Source organism: Scyliorhinus torazame, chromosome 17 (genome assembly GCF_047496885.1).
Source record: "Scyliorhinus torazame isolate Kashiwa2021f chromosome 17, sScyTor2.1, whole genome shotgun sequence".
In the NCBI taxonomy this organism is placed as follows: domain Eukaryota; kingdom Metazoa; phylum Chordata; class Chondrichthyes; order Carcharhiniformes; family Scyliorhinidae; genus Scyliorhinus; species Scyliorhinus torazame.
Window position 1 is genome coordinate 187,950,897 of NC_092723.1, and position 25,821 is coordinate 187,976,717.

At 53.1% G+C, this 25,821-nt stretch overlaps 1 protein-coding gene across 1 annotated transcript in view; it reads right to left on the reverse strand.

The window, feature by feature from the left end:
• The window catches only part of arl6ip1 (ARL6 interacting reticulophagy regulator 1), a 40,370-nt gene extending 30,029 nt beyond the window's left edge, over positions 1-10,341 (reverse strand). The window contains exon 1 of the mRNA XM_072481860.1: positions 10,252-10,341. Within this exon, the coding sequence (XP_072337961.1) occupies positions 10,252-10,296 (45 nt within the window). The 5' untranslated portion in view covers positions 10,297-10,341. The remainder of the gene's footprint in view (positions 1-10,251) is intronic.
• Positions 10,342-25,821: the final 15,480 nt, after the last annotated feature.

Genomic DNA, 25,821 nt, shown 5'->3' on the forward strand with positions numbered 1-25,821 from the left:
TCTGGGGGGTATTTCTCTCCCTCTGGGGGGTATTTCTCTCCCTCTGGGGGGTATTTCTCTCCCTCTGGGGGGTATTTCTCTCCCTCTGGGGGGTATTTCTCTCCCTCTGGGGGGTATTTCTCTCCCTCTGGGGGGTATTTCTCTCCCTCTGGGGGGTATTTCTCTCCCTCTGGGGGGTATTTCTCTCCCTCTGGGGGGTATTTCTCTCCCTCTGGGGGGTATTTCTCTCCCTCTGGGGGGTATTTCTCTCCCTCTGGGGGGTATTTCTCTCCCTCTGGGGGGTATTTCTCTCCCTCTGGGGGGTATTTCTCTCCCTCTGGGGGGTATTTCTCTCCCTCTGGGGGGTATTTCTCTCCCTCTGGGGGGTATTTCTCTCCCTCTGGGGGGTATTTCTCTCCCTCTGGGGGGTATTTCTCTCCCTCTGGGGGGTATTTCTCTCCCTCTGGGGGGTATTTCTCTCCCTCTGGGGGGTATTTCTCTCCCTCTGGGGGGTATTTCTCTCCCTCTGGGGGGTATTTCTCTCCCTCTGGGGGGTATTTCTCTCCCTCTGGGGGGTATTTCTCTCCCTCTGGGGGGTATTTCTCTCCCTCTGGGGGGTATTTCTCTCCCTCTGGGGGGTATTTCTCTCCCTCTGGGGGGTATTTCTCTCCCTCTGGGGGGTATTTCTCTCCCTCTGGGGGGTATTTCTCTCCCTCTGGGGGGTATTTCTCTCCCTCTGGGGGGTATTTCTCTCCCTCTGGGGGGTATTTCTCTCCCTCTGGGGGGTATTTCTCTCCCTCTGGGGGGTATTTCTCTCCCTCTGGGGGGTATTTCTCTCCCTCTGGGGGGTATTTCTCTCCCTCTGGGGGCATTTCTCTCCCTCTGGGGGCATTTCTCCCTCTCTGGGGGCATTTCTCCCTCTCTGGGGGCATTTCTCCCTCTCTGGGGGCATTTCTCCCTCTCTGGGGGCATTTCTCCCTCTCTGGGGGCATTTCTCCCTCTCTGGGGGCATTTCTCCCTCTCTGGGGGCATTTCTCCCTCTCTGGGGGCATTTCTCCCTCTCTGGGGGCATTTCTCCCTCTCTGGGGGCATTTCTCCCTCTCTGGGGGCATTTCTCCCTCTCTGGGGGCATTTCTCCCTCTCTGGGGGCATTTCTCCCTCTCTGGGGGCATTTCTCCCTCTCTGGGGGCATTTCTCCCTCTCTGGGGGCATTTCTCCCTCTCTGGGGGCATTTCTCCCTCTCTGGGGGCATTTCTCCCTCTCTGGGGGCATTTCTCCCTCTCTGGGGGCATTTCTCCCTCTCTGGGGGCATTTCTCCCTCTCTGGGGGCATTTCTCCCTCTCTGGGGGCATTTCGCCCTCTCTGGGGGCATTTCGCCCTCTCTGGGGGCATTTCGCCCTCTCTGGGGGCATTTCTCCCTCTCTGGGGGCATTTCTCCCTCTCTGGGGGCATTTCTCCCTCTCTGGGGGCATTTCTCCCTCTCTGGGGGCATTTCTCCCTCTCTGGGGGCATTTCTCCCTCTCTGGGGGCATTTCTCCCTCTCTGGGGGCATTTCTCCCTCTCTGGGGTCATTTCTCCCTCTCTGGGGGCATTTCTCCCTCTCTGGGGGCATTTCTCCCTCTCTGGGGGCATTTCTCCCTCTCTGGGGGCATTTCTCCCTCTCTGGGGGCATTTCTCCCTCTCTGGGGGCATTTCTCCCTCTCTGGGGGCATTTCTCCCTCTCTGGGGGCATTTCTCCCTCTCTGGGGGCATTTCTCCCTCTCTGGGGGCATTTCTCCCTCTCTGGGGGCATTTCTCCCTCTCTGGGGGCATTTCTCCCTCTCTGGGGGCATTTCTCCCTCTCTGGGGGCATTTCTCCCTCTCTGGGGGCATTTCTCCCTCTCTGGGGGCATTTCTCCCTCTCTGGGGGCATTTCTCCCTCTCTGGGGGCATTTCTCCCTCTCTGGGGGCATTTCTCCCTCTCTGGGGGCATTTCTCCCTCTCTGGGGGCATTTCTCCCTCTCTGGGGGCATTTCTCCCTCTCTGGGGGCATTTCTCCCTCTCTGGGGGCATTTCTCCCTCTCTGGGGGCATTTCTCCCTCTCTGGGGGCATTTCTCCCTCTCTGGGGGCATTTCTCCCTCTCTGGGGGCATTTCTCCCTCTCTGGGGGCATTTCTCCCTCTCTGGGGGCATTTCTCCCTCTCTGGGGGCATTTCTCCCTCTCTGGGGGCATTTCTCCCTCTCTGGGGGCATTTCTCCCTCTCTGGGGGCATTTCTCCCTCTCTGGGGGCATTTCTCCCTCTCTGGGGGCATTTCTCCCTCTCTGGGGGCATTTCTCCCTCTCTGGGGGCATTTCTCCCTCTCTGGGGGCATTTCTCCCTCTCTGGGGGCATTTCTCCCTCTCTGGGGGCATTTCTCCCTCTCTGGGGGCATTTCTCCCTCTCTGGGGGCATTTCTCCCTCTCTGGGGGCATTTCTCCCTCTCTGGGGGCATTTCTCCCTCTCTGGGGGCATTTCTCCCTCTCTGGGGGCATTTCTCCCTCTCTGGGGGCATTTCTCCCTCTCTGGGGGCATTTCTCCCTCTCTGGGGGCATTTCTCCCTCTCTGGGGGCATTTCTCCCTCTCTGGGGGCATTTCTCCCTCTCTGGGGGCATTTCTCCCTCTCTGGGGGCATTTCTCCCTCTCTGGGGGCATTTCTCCCTCTCTGGGGGCATTTCTCCCTCTCTGGGGGCATTTCTCCCTCTCTGGGGGCATTTCTCCCTCTCTGGGGGCATTTCTCCCTCTCTGGGGGCATTTCTCCCTCTCTGGGGGCATTTCTCCCTCTCTGGGGGCATTTCTCCCTCTCTGGGGGCATTTCTCCCTCTCTGGGGGCATTTCTCCCTCTCTGGGGGCATTTCTCCCTCTCTGGGGGCATTTCTCCCTCTCTGGGGGCATTTCTCCCTCTCTGGGGGCATTTCTCCCTCTCTGGGGGCATTTCTCCCTCTCTGGGGGCATTTCTCCCTCTCTGGGGGCATTTCTCCCTCTCTGGGGGCATTTCTCCCTCTCTGGGGGCATTTCTCCCTCTCTGGGGGCATTTCTCCCTCTCTGGGGGCATTTCTCCCTCTCTGGGGGCATTTCTCTCTCTCTTGGGGGGTATTTCTCACTGTCTCTGGGGGGGGTATTTCTCTCTCTCTCTCTCTCTGGGGGGTATTTCTCTCTCTCTGGGGGGGGTATTTCCCTCTCTCTGGGGGGGGTATTTCCCTCTCTCTCTCTCTGGGGGGTGGGTATTTCCCTCTCTCTCTAGTGGTTATTTCTCACTCTCTCTGGGAGGATATTTCTCTCTCTCTCTGGGGTGGGGGAGGGGGGGGGTGGGGGTATTTCCCGCTCTCTCTCTCTCTCTCTGGGGGGGGTATTTCTCCATTTCTCTCTGGGGGGGGGTATTTCTCTCTCTCTCTAGGGGTTATTTCTCTCACTCTCTCTGGGAGGATATTTCTCTCTCTCTCTGGGGGGGGGGGGGGGTATTTCCCGCTCTCTCTCTCTCTGGGGGTGTATTTCACCATCTCTCTCTGGGGGGTATTTCACCATCTCTCTCTGGGGGGTATTTCTCTCTCTCTCTGGGGGGGGGGTATTTCTCTCTCTCTCTGGGGGGGGGGTATTTCTCTCTCTCTCTCTGGGGGGTATTTCTCTCTCTCTCTCTGGGGGGGTATTTCTCTCTCTCTCTCTGGGGGGGTATTTCTCTCTCTCTCTCTGGGGGGGGTATTTCTCTCTCTCTCTGGGGGGGGTATTTCTCTCTCTCTCTCTCTCTGGGGGGTATTTCTCTCTCTCTCTCTCTGGGGGGTATTTCTCTCTCTCTCTCTCTGGGGGGTATTTCTCTCTCTCTCTCTGGGGGGGTATTTCTCTCGCTCTCTGGGGGGGTATTTCTCTCTCTCTCTCTCTGGGGGGGTATTTCTCTCTCTCTCTCTGGGGGGTATTTCTCTGTCTCTCTCTGGGGGGGTATTTCTCTCTCTCTCTCTGGGGGGGTATTTCTCTCTCTCTCTCTGGGGGGGGTATTTCTCTCTCTCTCTCTGGGGGGGGTATTTCTCTCTCTCTCTCTGGGGGGGGTATTTCTCTCTCTCTCTCTGGGGGGTATTTCTCGCTCTCTCTCTCTCTGTGGGGTATTTCTCGCTCTCTCTCTCTCTGGGGGGGTATTTCTCTCTCTCTCTCTGGGGGGGGTATTTCTCTCTCTCTGGGGGGGGGTTTCTCTCTCTCTCTCTGGGGGGGGGGGGGTTTCTCTCTCTCTCTCTGGGGGGGGTATTTCTCTCTCTCTGGGGGGGTATTTCTCTCTCTCTCTCTGGGGGGGGTATTTCTCTCTCTCTGGGGGGGTATTTCTCTCTCTCTCTCTGGGGGGGGGGGGGTTTCTCTCTCTCTCTCTGGGGGGGGTATTTCTCTCTCTCTGGGGGGGTATTTCTCTCTCTCTCCCTCTGGGGGGTATTTCTCTCCCTCTGGGGGGTATTTCTCTCCCTCTGGGGGGTATTTCTCTCCCTCTGGGGGGTATTTCTCTCCCTCTGGGGGGTATTTCTCTCCCTCTGGGGGGTATTTCTCTCCCTCTGGGGGGTATTTCTCTCCCTCTGGGGGGTATTTCTCTCCCTCTGGGGGGTATTTCTCTCCCTCTGGGGGGTATTTCTCTCCCTCTGGGGGGTATTTCTCTCCCTCTGGGGGGCATTTCTCTCCCTCTGGGGGGCATTTCTCTCCCTCTGGGGGGCATTTCTCTCCCTCTGGGGTGCATTTCTCTCCCTCTGGGGGGCATTTCTCTCCCTCTGGGGGGCATTTCTCTCCCTCTGGGGGGCATTTCTCTCCCTCTGGGGGGCATTTCTCTCCCTCTGGGGGGCATTTCTCTCCCTCTGGGGGGCATTTCTCTCCCTCTGGGGGGCATTTCTCTCCCTCTGGGGGGCATTTCTCTCCCTCTGGGGGGCATTTCTCTCCCTCTGGGGGGCATTTCTCTCCCTCTGGGGGGCATTTCTCTCCCTCTGGGGGGTATTTCTCTCCCTCTGGGGGGTATTTCTCTCCCTCTGGGGGGTATTTCTCTCCCTCTGGGGGGTATTTCTCTCCCTCTGGGGGGTATTTCTCTCCCTCTGGGGGGTATTTCTCTCCCTCTGGGGGGTATTTCTCCCTCTGGGGGGTATTTCTCTCCCTCTGGGGGGTATTTCTCTCCCTCTGGGGGGTATTTCTCTCCCTCTGGGGGGTATTTCTCTCCCTCTGGGGGGTATTTCTCTCCCTCTGGGGGGTATTTCTCTCCCTCTGGGGGGTATTTCTCTCCCTCTGGGGGGTATTTCTCTCCCTCTGGGGGGTATTTCTCTCCCTCTGGGGGGTATTTCTCTCCCTCTGGGGGGTATTTCTCTCCCTCTGGGGGGTATTTCTCTCCCTCTGGGGGGTATTTCTCTCCCTCTGGGGGGTATTTCTCTCCCTCTGGGGGGTATTTCTCTCCCTCTGGGGGGTATTTCTCTCCCTCTGGGGGGTATTTCTCTCCCTCTGGGGGGTATTTCTCTCCCTCTGGGGGGTATTTCTCTCCCTCTGGGGGGTATTTCTCTCCCTCTGGGGGGTATTTCTCTCCCTCTGGGGGGTATTTCTCTCCCTCTGGGGGGTATTTCTCTCCCTCTGGGGGGTATTTCTCTCCCTCTGGGGGGTATTTCTCTCCCTCTGGGGGGTATTTCTCTCCCTCTGGGGGGTATTTCTCTCCCTCTGGGGGGTATTTCTCTCCCTCTGGGGGGTATTTCTCTCCCTCTGGGGGGTATTTCTCTCCCTCTGGGGGGTATTTCTCTCCCTCTGGGGGGTATTTCTCTCCCTCTGGGGGGTATTTCTCTCCCTCTGGGGGGTATTTCTCTCCCTCTGGGGGGTATTTCTCTCCCTCTGGGGGGTATTTCTCTCCCTCTGGGGGGTATTTCTCTCCCTCTGGGGGGTATTTCTCTCCCTCTGGGGGGTATTTCTCTCCCTCTGGGGGGTATTTCTCTCCCTCTGGGGGGTATTTCTCTCCCTCTGGGGGGTATTTCTCTCCCTCTGGGGGGTATTTCTCTCCCTCTGGGGGGTATTTCTCTCCCTCTGGGGGGTATTTCTCTCCCTCTGGGGGGTATTTCTCTCCCTCTGGGGGGTATTTCTCTCCCTCTGGGGGGTATTTCTCTCCCTCTGGGGGGTATTTCTCTCCCTCTGGGGGGTATTTCTCTCCCTCTGGGGGGTATTTCTCTCCCTCTGGGGGGTATTTCTCTCCCTCTGGGGGGTATTTCTCTCCCTCTGGGGGGTATTTCTCTCCCTCTGGGGGGTATTTCTCTCCCTCTGGGGGGTATTTCTCTCCCTCTGGGGGGTATTTCTCTCCCTCTGGGGGGTATTTCTCTCCCTCTGGGGGGTATTTCTCTCCCTCTGGGGGGTATTTCTCTCCCTCTGGGGGGTATTTCTCTCCCTCTGGGGGGTATTTCTCTCCCTCTGGGGGGTATTTCTCTCCCTCTGGGGGGTATTTCTCTCCCTCTGGGGGGTATTTCTCTCCCTCTGGGGGGTATTTCTCTCCCTCTGGGGGGTATTTCTCTCCCTCTGGGGGGTATTTCTCTCCCTCTGGGGGGTATTTCTCTCCCTCTGGGGGGTATTTCTCTCCCTCTGGGGGGTATTTCTCTCCCTCTGGGGGGTATTTCTCTCCCTCTGGGGGGTATTTCTCTCCCTCTGGGGGGTATTTCTCTCCCTCTGGGGGGTATTTCTCTCCCTCTGGGGGGTATTTCTCTCCCTCTGGGGGGTATTTCTCTCCCTCTGGGGGGTATTTCTCTCCCTCTGGGGGGTATTTCTCTCCCTCTGGGGGGTATTTCTCTCCCTCTGGGGGGTATTTCTCTCCCTCTGGGGGGTATTTCTCTCCCTCTGGGGGGTATTTCTCTCCCTCTGGGGGGTATTTCTCTCCCTCTGGGGGGTATTTCTCTCCCTCTGGGGGGTATTTCTCTCCCTCTGGGGGGTATTTCTCTCCCTCTGGGGGGTATTTCTCTCCCTCTGGGGGGTATTTCTCTCCCTCTGGGGGGTATTTCTCTCCCTCTGGGGGGTATTTCTCTCCCTCTGGGGGGTATTTCTCTCCCTCTGGGGGGTATTTCTCTCCCTCTGGGGGGTATTTCTCTCCCTCTGGGGGGTATTTCTCTCCCTCTGGGGGGTATTTCTCTCCCTCTGGGGGGTATTTCTCTCCCTCTGGGGGGTATTTCTCTCCCTCTGGGGGGTATTTCTCCCTCTCTGGGGGGCATTTCTCCCTCTCTGGGGGCATTTCTCCCTCTCTGGGGGCATTTCTCCCTCTCTGGGGGCATTTCTCCCTCTCTGGGGGCATTTCTCCCTCTCTGGGGGCATTTCTCCCTCTCTGGGGGCATTTCTCCCTCTCTGGGGGCATTTCTCCCTCTCTGGGGGCATTTCTCCCTCTCTGGGGGCATTTCTCCCTCTCTGGGGGCATTTCTCCCTCTCTGGGGGCATTTCTCCCTCTCTGGGGGCATTTCTCCCTCTCTGGGGGCATTTCTCCCTCTCTGGGGGCATTTCTCCCTCTCTGGGGGCATTTCTCCCTCTCTGGGGGCATTTCTCCCTCTCTGGGGGCATTTCTCCCTCTCTGGGGGCATTTCTCCCTCTCTGGGGGCATTTCTCCCTCTCTGGGGGCATTTCTCCCTCTCTGGGGGCATTTCTCCCTCTCTGGGGGCATTTCTCCCTCTCTGGGGGCATTTCTCCCTCTCTGGGGGCATTTCTCCCTCTCTGGGGGCATTTCTCCCTCTCTGGGGGCATTTCTCCCTCTCTGGGGGCATTTCTCCCTCTCTGGGGGCATTTCTCCCTCTCTGGGGGCATTTCTCCCTCTCTGGGGGCATTTCTCCCTCTCTGGGGGCATTTCTCCCTCTCTGGGGGCATTTCTCCCTCTCTGGGGGCATTTCTCCCTCTCTGGGGGCATTTCTCCCTCTCTGGGGGCATTTCTCCCTCTCTGGGGGCATTTCTCCCTCTCTGGGGGCATTTCTCCCTCTCTGGGGGCATTTCTCTCTCTCTTGGGGGGTATTTCTCTCTCTCTTGGGGGGTATTTCTCACTGTCTCTGGGGGGGGGTATTTCTCTCTCTCTCTCTCTCTGGGGGGTATTTCTCTCTCTCTGGGGGGGGTATTTCCCTCTCTCTGGGGGGGGTATTTCCCTCTCTCTGGGGGGGGTATTTCCCTCTCTCTCTCTCTGGGGGGTGGGTATTTCCCTCTCTCTCTAGTGGTTATTTCTCTCACTCTCTCTGGGAGGATATTTCTCTCTCTCTCTGGGGTGGGGGAGGGGGGGGGGTGGGGGTATTTCCCGCTCTCTCTCTCTCTCTCTGGGGGGGGTATTTCTCCATTTCTCTCTGGGGGGGGGTATTTCTCTCTCTCTCTAGGGGTTATTTCTCTCACTCTCTCTGGGAGGATATTTCTCTCTCTCTCTGGGGGGGGGGGGGGGGGGTATTTCCCGCTCTCTCTCTCTCTGGGGGTGTATTTCACCATCTCTCTTTGGGGGGTATTTCTCTCTCTCTCTGGGGGGGTATTTCTCTCTCTCTCTGGGGGGGGGGTATTTCTCTCTCTCTCTCTGGGGGGTATTTCTCTCTCTCTCTCTGGGGGGGTATTTCTCTCTCTCTCTCTGGGGGGTATTTCTCTCTCTCTCTCTGGGGGGGTATTTCTCTCTCTCTCTGGGGGGGGTATTTCTCTCTCTCTCTCTCTCTGGGGGGTATTTCTCTCTCTCTCTCTCTGGGGGGGTATTTCTCTCTCTCTCTCTCTCTGGGGGGTATTTCTCTCTCTCTCTCTGGGGGGGTATTTCTCTCGCTCTCTCTGGGGGGGTATTTCTCTCTCTCTCTCTCTGGGGGGGTATTTCTCTCTCTCTCTCTGGGGGGGTATTTCTCTCTCTCTCTCTCTGGGGGGGTATTTCTCTCTCTCTCTCTCTGGGGGGTATTTCTCTCTCTCTGGGGGGGTATTTCTCTCTCTCTCTCTGGGGGGGGGGTTTCTCTCTCTCTCTCTGGGGGGGGTATTTCTCTCTCTCTGGGGGGGTATTTCTCTCTCTCTCTCTCTGGGGGGTATTTCTCTCTCTCTGGGGGGGTTTTTCTCTCTCTCTCTCTGGGGGGGTATTTCTCTCTCTGGGGGGGTATTTCTCTCTCTCTCTCTGGGGGGGGGTATTTCTCTCTCTCTCTCTGGGGGGGGGTATTTCTCTCTCTCTCTCTGGGGGGGTATTTCTCTCTCTGGGGGGGTATTTCTCTCTCTCTCTCTGGGGGGGGTATTTCTCTCTCTCTCTCTGGGGGGGTATTTCTCTCTCTCTCTCTCTGGGGGGGTATTTCTCTCTCTCTCTCTGGGGGGGGGTATTTCTCTCTCTCTCTCTGGGGGGGGGGGTATTTCTCTCTCTCTCTCTCTGGGGGGGGGGGTATTTCTCTCTCTCTCTCTGGGGGGGTATTTCTCTCTCTCTCTCTCTGGGGGGGTATTTCTCTCTCTCTCTGGGGGGGTATTTCTCTCTCTCTCTCTCTGGGGGAGGGGGGTATTTCTCTCTCTCTCTCTGGAGGGGTATCTCTCTCTCTCTCTCTATGGGTGGGGGTATTTCTCTCTCTCTGGGGGGGTGTTTCCCTCACTCTCTCTCTGGAGGGGTATCTCTCTCTCTCTCTCTATGGGTGGGGGTATTTCTCTCTCTCTCTGGGGGGGGGGGTATTTCTCTCTCTCTGGGGGGGTATTTCTCTCACTGTCTCTGGGGGGGGGGGGTGTTTCTCTCACTCTCTCTGGGGGGGGGGTATTTCTCTCTCTCTCTCTGGGGGGGGGTATTTCTCTCTCTCTCTCTGGGGGGGGGGGGTATTTCTCTCTCTCTCTCTCTGGGGGGGGGTATTTCTCTCTCTCTCTCTGGGGGGGGGGGTATTTCTCTCTCTCTCTCTCTGGGGGGGGGGGTATTTCTCTCTCTCTCTCTGGGGGGGGGGGTATTTCTCTCTCTCTCTCTGGGGGGGGGGTATTTCTCTCTCTCTCTCTCTGGGGGGGGGGGTATTTCTCTCTCTCTCTCTCTGGGGGGGGGGGTATTTCTCTCTCTCTCTCTGGGGGGGGGGGTATTTCTCTCTCTCTCTCTGGGGGGGGGGTATTTCTCTCTCTCTCTCTGGGGGGGGGGGTATTTCTCTCTCTCTCTCTGGGGGGGGGGGGTATTTCTCTCTCTCTCTCTCGGGGGGGGGTATTTCTCTCTCTCTCTCTCTGGGGGGGGGGGGGTATTTCTCTCTCTCTCTCTGGGGGGGGGGTATTTCTCTCTCTCTCTCTGGGGGGGGGGGGGGGGGGGTATTTCTCTCTCACTCCCCCCGGGCGGCTCCCGGGCCGGGCACTCACTGACCAGCAGGCTTCCGCCGCTCCGGATCTCTCCCTCTCCGCTCGCCATGGCCGCTCCGCCGGACTGCCGCTCTCCGCGCCTGCGCGCCGCCCGCCGCTCCGTATTGGCCCAGCGCCGCACGTGGCCCCGGCTCCATGTCTCTGATTGGCCGTCGGCGCTGATTGGCGGAGCGCTGGGCGGGCCTCTTGGCTGATTGGTCGGTGTGCCTGGTTGCTGATTGGTCGTGGGTCCATGCCCAGTCGCTGAGTGGCCGGTGGGCAGTGGGCGGGCGCTGAGCTGCACCAATCCAGACTCTCCCCTGGAGTTGGCGGCCGTTCGGCCCCTCGGCTCTGTGCTGACCCTCTGGTGGTGAGGCCCCAAGAGGGAGTCTGGGAGCAGCTTGGTCTGCATCACACCGGCAGCGGGTGCAGTGTGTAGCACAACCGATCACTCACGAGACAAGAAGAGGTGGAGTCAATCGATGGCTTTATTACGCAGACTTGTTCCCCAGCAGCTCGGTTACAGAATGCGGCTGCTGGGAGAACCCGGGTTCTTATACTTCGCCTTACTGGGAGTCCCAGCAGGCTGATCCAATCCGGACCCAGTGTCTATCCACCAATAGCCTCTCGGCATCACAGGGTACTTTAATACCCCCTAATACATACCACCACATTCACCCCTTGTTAAAAAGGAACCCGGCGGGGTAGTGGGCCGTATGGTGGTAGGGGTTTACAGAGTCGGTACCTAGGATGCCGCTAACACGGCGGCTATGCTCTGATATCAACTACTAGTACTACTTACAATGCCGCTTTTACTGGGCAACCAAAATAAATTATTTACAGAGGCATTTCTTGCTTTACTATACTGATTCGATGAGTCGAATGGGTACCCTGGTCGTTCTCACGATCGTCTTAGTCCCGGTCGTGATGCAGGCGCTGGTTCGGGCCCCGGTCGTCTCTGGGAGCGTCGCGATGCCTCTTCCTGCTCCGATACCCCTATTCAGGGCCGGGGAAAGGACCGATCCTCCCAGGAAGGTGGCGGCTGTGGGGTGCGCCGGTGGGAGGGAGGGGGTGATTGGTGTTAGGGGGGGTGTGTGTGGCTCCAGATGGGGTGACTTGTGTTGGGGGGGGGGGGGTGGAGCTCCGGCGGGTGCCAGGTCCCGCAGGGAGACCGTGTCCTGTCGGCCATGGGGGTACGCCACGTAGGCGTATTGAGGGTTCGCGTGGAGGAGATGAACCCTCTCGACCAACGGGTCAGATTTGTGCGTCCGCACATGCTTTCGGAGCAGGATGGGTCCGGGGGCTGCCAGCCAGGTCGGAAGTGACGTTCCGAAGGGGACTTCCTAGGGAAGACAAGGAGGCGTTTGTGAGGTGTTTGATTCGCAGCGACCGGATGGAGTGGAGGGCGTCCGGGAGGACTTCCAGCCAGCGGGAAACTGGGAGACGTTTGGACCGTAAGGCCAGCAGTTCCGTTCTCCCTCTCTACCTGACCGTTCTCCTGGGGGTTGTAACTGGTTGTCCTGCTCGAGGCGATGCCTTTGCTGAGCAGGAATTGACGCAGTTCGTCGCTCATGAAGGAGGACCCCCTATCGCTATCTATGTAGGCGGGGAAACCGAACTGTGTAAAGATGGTGCCAAGGGCTCTAATGACCGTGGCCGCGGTCATGTCGGGACGGGATGGCGAAAGGGAACCGGGAGTATTCGTCAATCACGTTCAGGAAGTACGTGTTGCGATCGGTGGAGGGGAGGGGGCTTTTGAAGTCCAGACTGAACTGAGGCGTTCAAAGGGACGGGAAGCCTTTATCAGGTGCGATTTATCTGGCCGGTAGAAATGCGGCTGGCACTCTGCGCAGATCTGGCAGTCCCTGGTGGCGGTCCTGACCTCCTCGATGGAGTAGGGCAGGTTGCGGGTCTTTACAAAGTGATAGAACCGAGTGACCCCCGGGTGGCAGAGGTCCTCGTGGAGGGTTCGGAGACGGTCCACTTGTGCGTTGGCACATGTGCCACGGGATAGGGCATGGGAAGGCTCGTTCAGCTTTCCGGGACGATACAAGATCTCATAGTTATAGGTGGAGAGTTCGATCCTCCACCGCAAGATCTTGTCGTTCTTGATCTTGCCCCACTGTGCATTATCAAACATGAAGGCCACCAACCGTTGGTCAGTGAGGAGAGTGAATCTCCTACCGGCCAGGTAATGCCTCCAATGCCGCACAGCTTCCACTATGGCCTGTCCTCCTTTTCCACTGAGGAGTGGCGGATTTCTGAAGCGTGGAGGGTGCGTGAAAAGAAGGCCACGGGTCTGCCCGCTTGGTTGAGAGTGGCCGCCCGAGCTACGTCGGCTGCGTGCATCGTGGCCTTTGCGATATCCGCTTTGATGCGGCTGAAGGCCTGGCGGGCTTCTGTCGACAGGGGAAAAACCGTGGACTGGATTAGCGGATGGGCCTTGTCCGCGTAGTTGGGGACCCACTGGGCGTAATAAGAGAAAAAGCCCAGGCAGCGTTTCAGGGCCTTGGAGCAGTGAGGGAGGGGGAACTCCATGAGGGGGCGCATGCGTTCGGGGTCGGGGCCTATCACTCCATTTCGCACTACGTAGCCGAGGATGGCTAGATGGTCGGTGCTAAACACGCATTTCTCCCTGTTGTATGTGAGATTCAGGGCGTTCGCGGTCTGGAGGCATTTGGGGAGGTTGGCATCGTGGTCCTGCTGGTCATGGCCGCAGATGGTGATGTTGTCGAGGTACAGAAACGTGGCCCGTAAACCGTACCGGTCAACCATTCGGTCCATCTCCCGTTGGAAGACCGAGACCCCGTTAGTGACGCCGAATGGAACCCTTAAAAAGTGATAGAGCCGCCCATCCGCTTCAAAAGCCTTGTATTTGCGGTCGCTCGGGCGGATGGGGAGCTGGTGATAGGCGGACTTAAGGTCCACCATGGAAAAGACCTTGCACTGTGCAATCCGATTGACCATGTCGGATATGCGGGGGAGAGGGTATGCATCCAGCTGTGTGTACCTATTGATGGTTTGACTATAGTCTACGACCATCCTCTGCTTCTCCCCGGTCTTTACAACTACCACCTGAGCTCTCCAGGGACAATTGCTGGCCTGGATTCTGCCTTCCCTCAGCAGCCGCTGGACGTCTGACCGGATAAAAGATCAGTCCTGGGCGCTGTACCGTCTGCTCCTAGTGGTGACTGGTTTGCAATCCGGGGTGAGGTTCGCGAACAGGGAAGGCGGATCGACCTTGAGGGTCGCGAGGCTGCAGATAGTCAGTGGGGGTATAGAGCCGCCGAATTTAAACGTTAAACTCTGGAGGTTACACTGAAAATCCAACCCCAGTAGTGTGGCAGCACAGAGGTGGGGAAGGACGTAAAGCCGGTAGTTCTTGAACTCCCTCCCCTGCACCGTGAGGTTCGCGATGCAGAACCCTTTTATCTCTACAGAATGGGACCCTGCCGCCAGAAAAATGTTTTGCTTACTCGGGTGGATCAGAAGGGAACAGCGTCTTACCGTATCGGGATGTATAAAACTCTCCGTGCTCCCAGAGTCGATCAGGCAGGGCGTCTCGTACCCGTTTATAAATACTGTTGTTGTTGCTGTTTGGAGCGTCCCTGGTCCAGGGTCACAGAAGCCAGTCGTAGTTGCTGCATCAGGGCGCTTTCTTCAGGCCCCGTGGGGCCGTCCATCCCGGGGTCCTTAGGCGTCAGCCAAGATGGCGGCGCCCACGGGTCGCACATGGTCGGGAATGCACAAGATGGCGCCGCCCATGGATCGCACGTTGCCAGAGGAGGACAAAATGGCGGCGCCCATCCCTCCCACATGGAGTCCGGGACCCAAGGTGGCGACGCCCGTTGGCCGCACATGGATCGCTGGGGGTTTGAGTTTGGGGTTCTCCCCCGGAGATTGCGGCTACCCCCTGGCCTGGCTCACTGCTAAAAAGTGCCCCTTTTTGCCGCACCCTTTACAGAGGGCCAAGCGGGCTGGGCAGCGCATTCGGGGTGTTTCCCCTGGCCACAAAAGTAGCAGCGGGGCCCCCCGGGTGATCTGCCGCTCTGGCAGCGCAGGCCTGCGGGGGGGGGTCCCGGGGGTTCGGCCGCGGCGGGATTCCACGGTGCCCAAGGGGCTGCCGCGCGGTCGGGGCATAGGCACGGGCGTTCTGCGATGCCACATCGAACAAGGGGGCCCCGTGCCTCTTTGAGGCCTAGTGCGTCTCTTTCCAGCAATCGCTGGCGAATTTGGGATGAGAGCATACCTGCCACGAACGCATCTCGGACCAGCAGCTCAGTGTGTTCATTAGCCGAAACCGATGGGCAGTTGCAGTTTCTCCCCAGTATTAACAGCGCACTGTAGAATTCGTCCAGTGATTCCCCGGGGATTTGCCATCTCGTCGCGAGCTGGTGGCGTGCATAAACCTGGTTGACGGGCCGAATGTAGATTCCTATCAGCATGGCGACGCCGCCTGGAAATCGTCCGCAGCCTCTATGAGCGTGTAGATTTCCGGGCTCACCCTGGAATGCAGGACCTGCATTTTCTGGTCTTCTGTCGGTATGCCGGGGGCCGTTCGGAGGTATCCCTGAAAACACGCTAACCAGTGTTTAAAAGTGGCCACTGAGTTTGCCGCGTGGGGGCTGATTCGCAGACACTCCTGAATGATTCGGAGCTCCATGTCCTTTAAGTCTGCGTAATAAATTGTAGCACAATCAATCACTCACGAGGCGAGATGAGGAGGAGTCAATCGATGGCTTTATTATGCAGACTTGTTCCCCAGCAGCACAGTTACAGAATGCGGCTGCTGGGAGTACCCGGGCTCTTATACACCGCCTTACTGGGTGGAGCCAGTAGGCGGCTGATCCAATCGGGACCCAGTATCTATCCACCAATAGCCTCTCGGCATCACAGGGTACCTTAATACCCCTAATACATACCACCACACAGTGTTAATTAGGTCAGTCCACAAGAGGGTCAGTTCGGAGTCTGGCTAGCTTTCGGAGCACAGCTCCTTCCTCAGGTGAATGAAGAGGTAGGTTCCAGAAACATATATATCGACAAAGTCAAAGATGCAATGCGATACTTTGAATGTGAGCATTTGCAGGGTTTGCAGGTATTAAGTCTTTGCAGAGCCAAAGATAGGGTAACCCCAGGTTAAAGAGGTGTGAATGGTCTCAAGCCAGGACAGTTGGTAGGATTTCGCAGGCCAGGTGGTGGGGGGTGAATGTAATGCGACATGAATCCCAGGTCCCAGTTGAGGCCGCACTCATGTGTGCGGAACTTGGCTATATGTTTCTGCTCGGCGATTCTGCGTTGTCGCGCGTCCTGAAGGCCACCTTGGAGAACGCTTACCCGAAGATCAGAGGCTGAATGCCCTTGACTGCTGAAGTGTTCCCCGACTGGAAGGGAACATTCCTGCCTGGTGATTGTCGCGCGATGTCCGTTTATCCGTTGTCGCAGCGTCTGCATGGTCTCGCCAATGTACCACGCTTCGGGACATCCTTTCCTGCAGCGTGTGAGGTAGACAACATTGGCCGAGTCGCACGAGTATGTACCGCGTACCTGGTGGGTGGTGTTCTCACGTGTAATGGTGGTACCCATGTCGATGATCTGACACGTCTTTCAGAGATTGCCATGGCAGGGTTGTGTGGTGTCGTGGTCGCTGTTCTGAAGGCTGGGTAGCTTGCTGCAAACAATGGATTGGATTGGATTGGATTTGTTTATTGTCACGTGCACCGAGGTACAGTGAAAAGTATTTTTCTGCGAGCAGCTCAACAGATCATTAAGTACATGAGAAGAAAAGGGATAAAAGAAAATACATACTAGGGCAACACAAGGTTTACATGGTCTGTTTGAGGTTGCGCGGTTGTTTGAAGGCAAGTAGTGGGGGTGTGGGGATGACCTTGGCAAGGTGTTCATCGTCATCAATGACGTGTTGAAGGCTGCGAAGAAGATGTCGTAGTTTCTCCGCTCCAGGAAAGTACTGGACGACGAAGGGTATTCTGTCGGTTGTGTCCCGTGTTTGTCCTCTGAGGAGGTCGGTGCAGGTTTTTGCTGTGGCGCGTTGGAACTGTCGAGCGATGAGTCGAGCGGCATATCCCATTCTCACGAGGGCATCTTTCACCGTCTGTAGATGTCTGTTACACTCCTCCTCGTTCTTCGCAGCCTTCAACACGTCATTGATGAAGATGAACATCTTGCCAAGGCCATCCCCACACCCCCACTACTTGCCTTCAAACAACCGCGCAACCTCAAACAAACCATTGTTTGCAGCGAACTACCCAGCCTTCAGAACAGTGACCACGACACCACACATCCCTGCCATGGCAATCTCTGCAAGACGTGCCAGATCATCATGGATACCAACATTACACGTGAGAACACCACCCACCAGGTACGCGGTACATATTCGTGCGACTCGGCCAATGTTGTCTACCTCATACGCTGCAGGAAAGGATGTCCTGAAGCGTGGTACATTGGCGAGACCATGCAGACGCTGCGACAACGGATGAACGGACATCGCGCAACAATCGCCAGGCAGGAATGGTCCCTTCCAGTCCAGTCGGGGAACACTTCAGCAGTCAAGGGTATTCAGCCTCTGACCTTCAGGTAAGCGTTCTCCAAGGCAGCCTTCAGGACGTACGACAACGCAGAATCGGCGAGCAAAAATTTATAGCCAAATTCCACACACGAGTACAGCCTCAACCAGGACCTTGGATTCATGTTGCATTACATTCACCCCCCACAATCTGGCCTGGGTTTGCAAAATCCTACCAACTGTCCTGGCTTGAGACAATTCACACCTCTTTAACCTGGGATTATCCCTCTCTCTGGATCTGTAAAGACTTAATTACCTGCAAATGCTCGCATTCAAAGTATCGTCTTGCATCTTTGACTTTGTTTATATATATGTTTCTGGAACCTACCTCTTCATTCACCTGAGGAAGGAGCAGTGCTCCGAAAGCTAGTGATTTGAAACAAACCTGTTGAACTTTAACCTGGTGTTGTAAGACTTCTTACTGTGCTCACCCCAGTCCAACGCCGTCATCTCCACATCATGTTTTTGAGTCTGTTCGTGCGTGTTCTCAGACTTCTGTATCTCCTGCCCGATGGAAGAAGTTGGAAGAGTGAGTAAGCCGGGTGGGAGGGATCTTTGATTATGCTGCCCGCTTTCCCCAGGCAGCGGGAGGTGTAGATGGAGTCAATGGATGGGAGGCAGGTTCGTGTGATGGACTGGGCGGTGTTCATGACTCTCTGAAGTTTCTTGCGGTCCTGGGCCGAGCAGTTGCCATACCAGGCTGTGATGCAGCCCAATAGGATGCTTTCTATGGTGCATCTGTAAAAGTTGGTAAGGGTTAATGTGGACATGCCGAATTTCCTTAGTTTCCTGAGGAAGTATAGGCGCTGTTGTGCTTTCTCGGTGGTAGCGTCGACGTGGGTGGGCCAGGACAGATGTTTGGAGATGTGCACCCCTAGGAATTTGAAACTGCTAACCATCTCCACCTCGGTCCCGTTGATGCTGACAGGGGTGTGTACAGTACTTTGCTTCCTGAAGTCAATGACCAGCTCTTTAGTTTTGCTGGCATTGAGGGAGAGATTGTTGTCGCTGCACCACTCCACTAGGTTCTCTATCTCCCTCCTGTATTCTGACTCATCGTTATTCGAGATCCGGCCCACTACGACCGTGTCATCAGCAAACCGCAAACGTTCAGTTCTAAGCAGCACATGGTTAGAACCATATGCTGCATGTGTTGGGCAAGGGCTTTCGTACCCTCTTCCAAACCTGCACTCTACCACCTCGAAAAGCTATTGGAGAAATAGAAGCTCATGGTGTAGGGGTAACACATTGCCATAGATTGAAGATTGACCAGTTGACAGGGAGCAGAGTACGCCGAAATTAGTCTCTATCAGGTTGGCTGGATGTGTCGAGTGGTTTGGACGTCTGTGACTCTATCCCAACTTGAAACACTGATTCATGAAGCTGCATAGTTTTATTTTTGAAATGGAGTGAAGAGGCATGAGAAACCCCAGTGTGAATAACCAGGCCAGCCATTGTGTAACGATTATTAAAGACTATTTATTAAATTAAAAGACAAATACACATGAACAGTACTACAGTACTCTAAGGCAATTAAGAATATGAATGACTTGGGAAGCAAGGTCGCGCAGTGGTTAGCACTGCTGCCTACGGCGCTGAGGACCCGGGTCGATCCCGGCCCCGGGTCACTGTCCATGTGGAGTTTGCACATTCTCCCCGTGTTTGCATGAATTTCACCCCCACAACCCAAAGATGTGCAGGTTAGGTAAATTGCCCCTTAATTGGAAAAAAAATAATTGGGTACTCTAAATTTATTTTAAAAAAAGAATATGAATGACTAAACACACGGATAACATATCCAAGTGTTCCAAAATATATATACAACTCCTTAAGACTTCCATTTTCCCCAACCAACATCCAAATTCGATAAATCTACAAGTCAAATTCAGCTTATCCTTACCACAGTCCAGGGCTGATAATCAAGTCTGGGAAGCATCTTTGTTAGGCCAGAAAAGGACATTTAAACTGCCTTGATGAAGCTGTCTGCATGGTCCTGGCTCTAAAACATATATATGGGCCTCGGCTCTTGGCTGTGAACTGTGGACAGCCCTCCCAGGCTGTTAATGGAAAACTGGCTCCTCTGCTTTGGAGGGTGCTGGCAATGATAGCATTTCCCTTTTGATTCTTCATTCTGAGGCTGCCTCCCTCAAATTTCTTGACTCTAGAAATTAGCATGTGTACACCTCCACTGGTCTCAGTAATTGAGGTGTGGAGAGCCGGTGCTCACCTCAGTAATTGAGGTAAGCTATATCTACTAATCGGGTGATTTACACCCAATTATGTCTAGATGCCTGCTTACTGTATGACTGGTAAAGTCGCATCTCATCATGACTTTTGAATGGTAACTACTGTTGTCACTAGGCAAATTTCTACTCGATGATCCTATCATAATTTGTTTAATTCATTTTACTGCTGTTACTACGCAAATTCATGACATGTGACCTCAACATGTTACAATTTATATGGAAAACTTGGATGAAGGGACCAAAGATATGAACCTGCTGCAGACATAAAGATAGCAGAGCGTGTAAAACGCAGAGGCTGCAAAAGTATATGGATAGGTTATGCAAGCAGGTAAAAATCTGGCAAATGGAGTAAAATGCAGGCAAATGTGATATTGCCCATTTTGGCAGGAAAAATAAAAAGGTTTATTATCTAACTGGTGAGAGATTGCAGAGCTCTTGAGGTGCAGCGAGATCGGGGTGTCCTTGTGTATGAATCACTAAAAGCTACTATGCAGGTTCTGGGGAGACGGTGGGGTAATGCTATTGACACTGGACTAGTAATCCAGAGACCAGTGTAGTGCTCTGGGGGCCCCAGTTCAAATCCCATCACAGCCGATGGTGAAATCGGAATTCAACAAAAATCTGGAATTATAAATCTAATGATGACTATGAAATGATTGGCACAGTGGAGTTTGCACATTCTCTCTCTGTTACATTCTTGTGCTTGGCCAGTCGGAATAAGTGCACGAGAGAACGACTAGTTTGTGACTCGTTAAATGTTTATTGTCAAACAATAACGTGGATTAGATAACCATAAGAAAATTATCACAATCTATTATAAAATTATCTAAGAGCTACTACAAATTGCGACTACCCACAATACAGACTATTCCCAGACTCCCGGAGGTAGCAGTGTCACATGGTTGTTCTCTACTGGCACATGCAGGTCAGAGGTCTCATCTATCACTGTGTACACGATTGCTGATGCCTATCATACACTCTCTGCGTAGGTGTCCTCCGGGTGCTCCAGTTTCCTCCCACAACAGTCCAAAGATGTGTTCAGGTGGATTGGCTATGCTAAATTGCTGCAGGGATGTGCAGGTTAAGTGGGATTACAGGGGCAGGGTGGGAGCCTGGTTCAGGTGCTCTCTCAGAGGCTCAGTGCAGACTTGTTGGGCCAAAGGTCCTCCTTCAGCAGGGATACTATGATTGTTATAAAAATCCTTCTGATACGCTAATGTCCTTCAGAGAAGGAAATCTGCCACCTTTATGTGGCCTGGCCGATATATGACTCCAGATCCTCAGCAGCGTAGCCCTTCGCTGTCCTCGGTAATGACAAGTGACTCATTTCCTGGTCAATAGGGATGAGCAGCAGATGCTGCCTTGCCAGACACCCACATCCCAGAAAAGAATAAATGGAAATAAAACGGTCTAAAATTCAAATTGATAACTTCAGGTGGTTGTAAGAAATGAAAAAGCATTACCATCTCAGGGGTCTGAGTACTTTCATATGAAAGACACAATTCTCTCTTTACTGTCGCTCAGTTCAGTAGGGATAAAAGAATTTAAAAAAGAGAAAATCTAATCGAATGCTACTGTTTGTGAGGGGAATGGATTACAAAAGTGGGGAGATTGTGCGGGTTGTACAGGGCATTGGTGAGACCACATCTGGAGTAAAGGTGAAATGCATCGTAAGCCGTTCAGAGAAGATTTACCAGACAAATACCGGGAATGGGGATGGGGAGGGGGGGGGTTTAATGAGGAAAGGTTGGACAGACTGGGCTTTTATCTGCTGCAGTTCGGAAGAGTAAGAAGTGACTTGATTGAAACCTTTAAGCTGCTGAGGGGTCTGGACTGGGTGGATGTGGAGAGGAATGTTTCCTCTTGTGGGGAAATCTAGAACCAGAGGTTGCTGTTTACAAATAAAGGGTCACTCATTCAAGAAGCACGGTAGCACAGTGGATAGCACTGTGGCTTCACAGCGCCAGGGTCCCAGGTTCAATTCCCCGCTGGGCCACTGTCTGTGCGGAGTCTGCACATTCTCCCCGTGTCTGCGTGGGTTTCCTCCGGGCGCTCCGGTTTCCTCCCACGGTCCAAAGACGTGCAGGTTAGGTGGATTGGCCACGATAAATTGCCCTTCGTGATCAAAAATGTTAGGAGGGGTTATTGGGATAAGGTGGAAGTGAGGGCTTAAGTGGGTCGGTGCAGACTCGATGGGCCGAATGGCCTCCTTCTGCACTGTATGTTCTGTGTACGAAATTAGGAGAATTATGTTTCTCTGAGGGTCGGGACTCTCTGGAGCTCTCTTTCTCAAAATGCAGTGGAAGCAGATTCGGAATATTTTTTAAAGCAGAACTAGATAGATTCTCAATAAACAAGGAGGGTGCAAGGTTATCGGGGGTCGGCAGGAATGTGGGGTGAGGTTACAATCAGATCAGCTATGATCGTATTGAATGGCGGAGCAGGCTCGGGGGGCCGAGTGGTCTCCTCCTGCTCTGAGTCATGTTTGTAGAACAAGGGCAGCAGGCACATGGGAGAGCCAGTTGAAAGTTCCCCTCCCAGCCACACACCATCTTGAGTTAGAAATATATCTGTTCCTTCCCTGTCACTGGGTAAAAATCCTCCCTAACAGCTGAACGAGTTAAAACTAGGTAGACGTGGTGACATTTGGGTCAGATTGTTCAGATTTGCACAGTTACATTGTGCTATTACACTACCAAAGAACAGTCCATGGTTTCCCAGCTTGGTCACCTTACCTGGTTTTCTATCCGGTGTCCCAACATTTTGAGCGCCTCTGGTTCAATGAAGAATGAACAAACTTTCCATAAAAAGGCCTCAGCTGGAGTAAGAGTGGCCACTTTTGGTGCCCTGGGCTAAGAATCGAGCTGGCAATCTAATCTTCTTGGATATGGGAGGTACGAGTGTGTGTACACTGGAAAGTATTTAACAAACCAAACCACTGCCCGAAGCTATAAAGGTTTAATCCAGTTTCCACACACATTCCAGTGTGGGGTTTGCCTGTGAAACGAAGATTCCTTTATGATGGAAAGTGAGGTTTGTCAGCAGAATAGATAGAATTTAGGGAACAGCTTTAATACTAGGCTAATGAACAGCTCCTTCTCCGCTGTTACCAGACTCCTAAAGGACCCTCTTATGGATTGATCTGATCTCTTCACACATCTTCCCTACTGAGTACTACTACACTCCCGTCTGCTTCACCCGATGTCTGAGTACTTACATTGTGTATTTTATGTTTGCCCTATTATCTATTTCTTTTCATGTACGGAACAATCTGTCTGGACAATACTTTTCACTGTACCTCGGTACACGTGACAATAATCAAATCCAATCCAATGAAATTGTAGACCAGTGGCATGGCAGGAATTTTCTAAAAAAAATAATCTTGTACCCAAAATTTGCTGAGCCAAGTTTCCGAGCTTGGGGCAATATTACGTAAATTCTCTCAAAATCTCTCGTAAATTTTATAAATATCTCAATTTTTCACAGAATGGTCACAAGAACTGACAATCATTGCTGGCCAACCAACAAAAAAACCCCAAACCTTTCCACCCCCTACATAAACTTGCTTTGCAGTTGACACGAATGACACTTTTGTTGAACACAGCTATTCTCCACGGATTGTGAATAGCTTCGACACCAGGAAGTTTATAATTTTTTCAGCACCCACAATGTTCCCTCCTGAAATCTTATAAAATTGCTACAACTTCAATTCGTGCAATTATCCAAGAATATTTACTTGCAGAAATTATTTCTGAAGCAACAATAAACTCAATTCATTGTATTCGCAAGATTGGTCCCAAACACGGTCAATAGAATCAGGTCTTCAACCAGGTAGACATTCATTATGTATTCCATATACCACAGCACAATACCCAATTTCTCAAATAATAAACATTAAAATGTTTCCTTCAATTAAAAATATGGTTATCCGTATTTGAGCCACTTTATTTATTTATTCCCCATAACGAAGAACAAGAATCAGTAATGAGATCCCCCATTGGTGTTAAACCATTAAAAACATTTATATTGCACCTCATTACATCTCTGAAATGTCACAAAGCACTTCAGGAAGTACTGCATCCAGTAAGATCGCACAAACAGCAATGGGGTGAATAACACATTGATCTGTTCCTGAGCAATCAGCATCCTAAAGCTTGGAATGAAATCCAATTGTCGGGCGGAGGTTAGAATGTCAACTATGCTAACATATTATGGTACAAAATTATGCTTTAAACAAATGTAAATCATGACTTGATTCTATCTAGACATATGAGCTACTTAACAGGGCAGGATACATTACAAACTTCTGTATTTTTCTTTACGTAGCTGGGAGCCCTTTTCATTCCGTTGTGTTATTAACTTCCTCCAATCAGCAGAGGTACAATCACAAAGTTTATAGCACAGAAAAAGACCACTTGGCCCATATCGGTGTGCTATAGTTGCAGAGAGTGAAGCTCTGGAGTTGAGGTAAGTGTGGGAGTTTAGTGAAGTGGGGAGGGAGGTGTTTCCCTCACTATATCCACAGGTCAAGTCAGTGGGGGCTGGAGCAGACCCAGGCCGGATTCCGGAGCTGGGAGATAAGTTGCAACAGTCCCACAACATCGAGTGAACACGCCCGTGTGATATCACAGGTGGGTGTTTGGTAGGTGAGTATTTCACTCCTCTATCGTTTCAGACTTGCTTTGAGATTGAAGGCTAGGTGGAAAAATGAGAAGAGTGAAAACTAAAGATTAGTAAAATTAAGAACAAATTGAAAATCGAATTCAATAAAATGGGGATGCAGGGCCAGGCAATGTGTTGTAGTTGCAACTAGTGGGAGTTGGTGGAGCCCCATTGTGGCTCCCAGTGAGCACGTGTAGCAGCAAATGTTGGTTCCTCGAGGAACTTTGGCTCAGAGTTAATTAGCTGGAGTCTGAACTACAGACATTGCAACACATCAGGGAGGGGTAAAGAGTTACCTGGATGCTGTGTTTCAGGAGGCTGTCACACCCCTCAGATTAAATACCTTGAATTCGGTCAGTGGTCAGGGGCAGTAGAATGTGACAAGCGAGGCAGGTAGAGAGATCCAAGAGGTAGCACTGCAGAAGCCTCAGCCCTTTAACCAACAGGGTTGAAATTCTTGCTCCTTGTGTGGCTAACAGCAGGGACTTCAGGGAGGATGAGTAAACTGACCATAGCACCATGGTACAGGGAGCCAATCAAGTGGGGGAGAAAAGAGAAATGCAATCATAGTCACAGACAGTATAGTTAGGGGAATAGAGGCTATTCTGTGTAGCCAGCATCAGGAGTCCAGACAGCTGTTGCCTGCCCAGTGCCAGGGTTTCGGACATCTGTTCCGGGCTGGAGAGGAAATTAATAATAATCTTTATTATTGTCACAAGTAGGCTTCCATTAACACTGCAGTGAAGTTTCTGTGAAAATCCCCTAGTCGCCACATTCCGGCGCCTGTTCGGGTACACAGAGGGAGAATTCAGAATGTCCAATTCACCTAACAGCACGTCTTCCGGGACATGTGCGAGGAAACCGGAGCACCCGGAGGAAACCCACGCAGACACGGGGAGAACATGCAGACTCCACACAGACAGTGACCCAAGCCGGGAATCGAACCCAGGTCTCTGGCGTTGTGAAGCTACAGTGCTAACCACTGTGATAATTACAGTGGGATGGGGAGAATCCCATTGTCGTGGCCCATGTGGGTACCAACTACATAGGTAGAACTGCATCGAAAGTTTGAGGGGCTAGGCACTAAATTAAACAACAGAAACTCCATCTCTGGATTATTGTCTCAGCTACGTGCAAATTGACAAAGGGTACATAAAATTAGAAAGATGAAACACATGGCTCAAAGACTGGTGCAGGAGAAGTGAGTTTCGGTCAGTGGGGCACTGGCATCAGTGCTGGGGAAAGTGGGGATATACCATTGGGGTGGCCTCTACCTGAACCATGCTGGGATCAGCGTTCTGCAACCTGCATAACTATGGAAGCAGAGACGGCTTTAAACTAAATAGAGTGGGGATGGTTCTGGAGAGGGAATAGCTAGGCTTACAAAGCAATGGGATAAGGCAGAATTGCAAGGCAGTTATTTAGGTAATAGTACACAGTGTGACAGGAAGGGACAGAGGGTACAAACATTAAAAAACAGCAACAAATAGGGAAAAAATGGTAACAAGGCAAAATGAATTGCTTTTTACTTAAATGCACATAGCACTCAGCACAAAATAACTGAATTAGTGGCACAAATTCAGGTTAATGGGAAGTCTTATCGCCATTACAGAGAAGTGGGTACAAGGAGATCAAAACTGGGTCTAAATATTCAGGGTGTGCGACTTTTCCTAAAGACAGGCAGGAAGGAGAGGGTGGTGAGGTAGCTTTGTTAGAATGGAATAAGAAAGATAGCAAGAAATGATCTTGGATTAAGAACATAGAACACACAGTGCAGAAGGAGGCCATTCGGCCCATCGAGTCTGCACCGACCCACTTAAGCCCTCACTTCCACCCTATCCCCATAACCCCTCCTAACCTTTTTTGGTCACTAAGGGCAATTTATCATGGCCAATCCACCCAACCTGCACGTCTTTGGACTGTGGGAGGAAACCGGAGCGCCCGGAGGAAACCCACGCACACACGGGGAGAACGTGCAGACTCCGCACAGACAGCGACCCAGCCCTGGAATCAAACCCAGGTCTCGGGCATTGTGAAGCAACTGTGCTAACCTCTGGAGGTAAAAAATAACAAGGGGAGGACGAAACTGGTGGGAGTGAGTCTT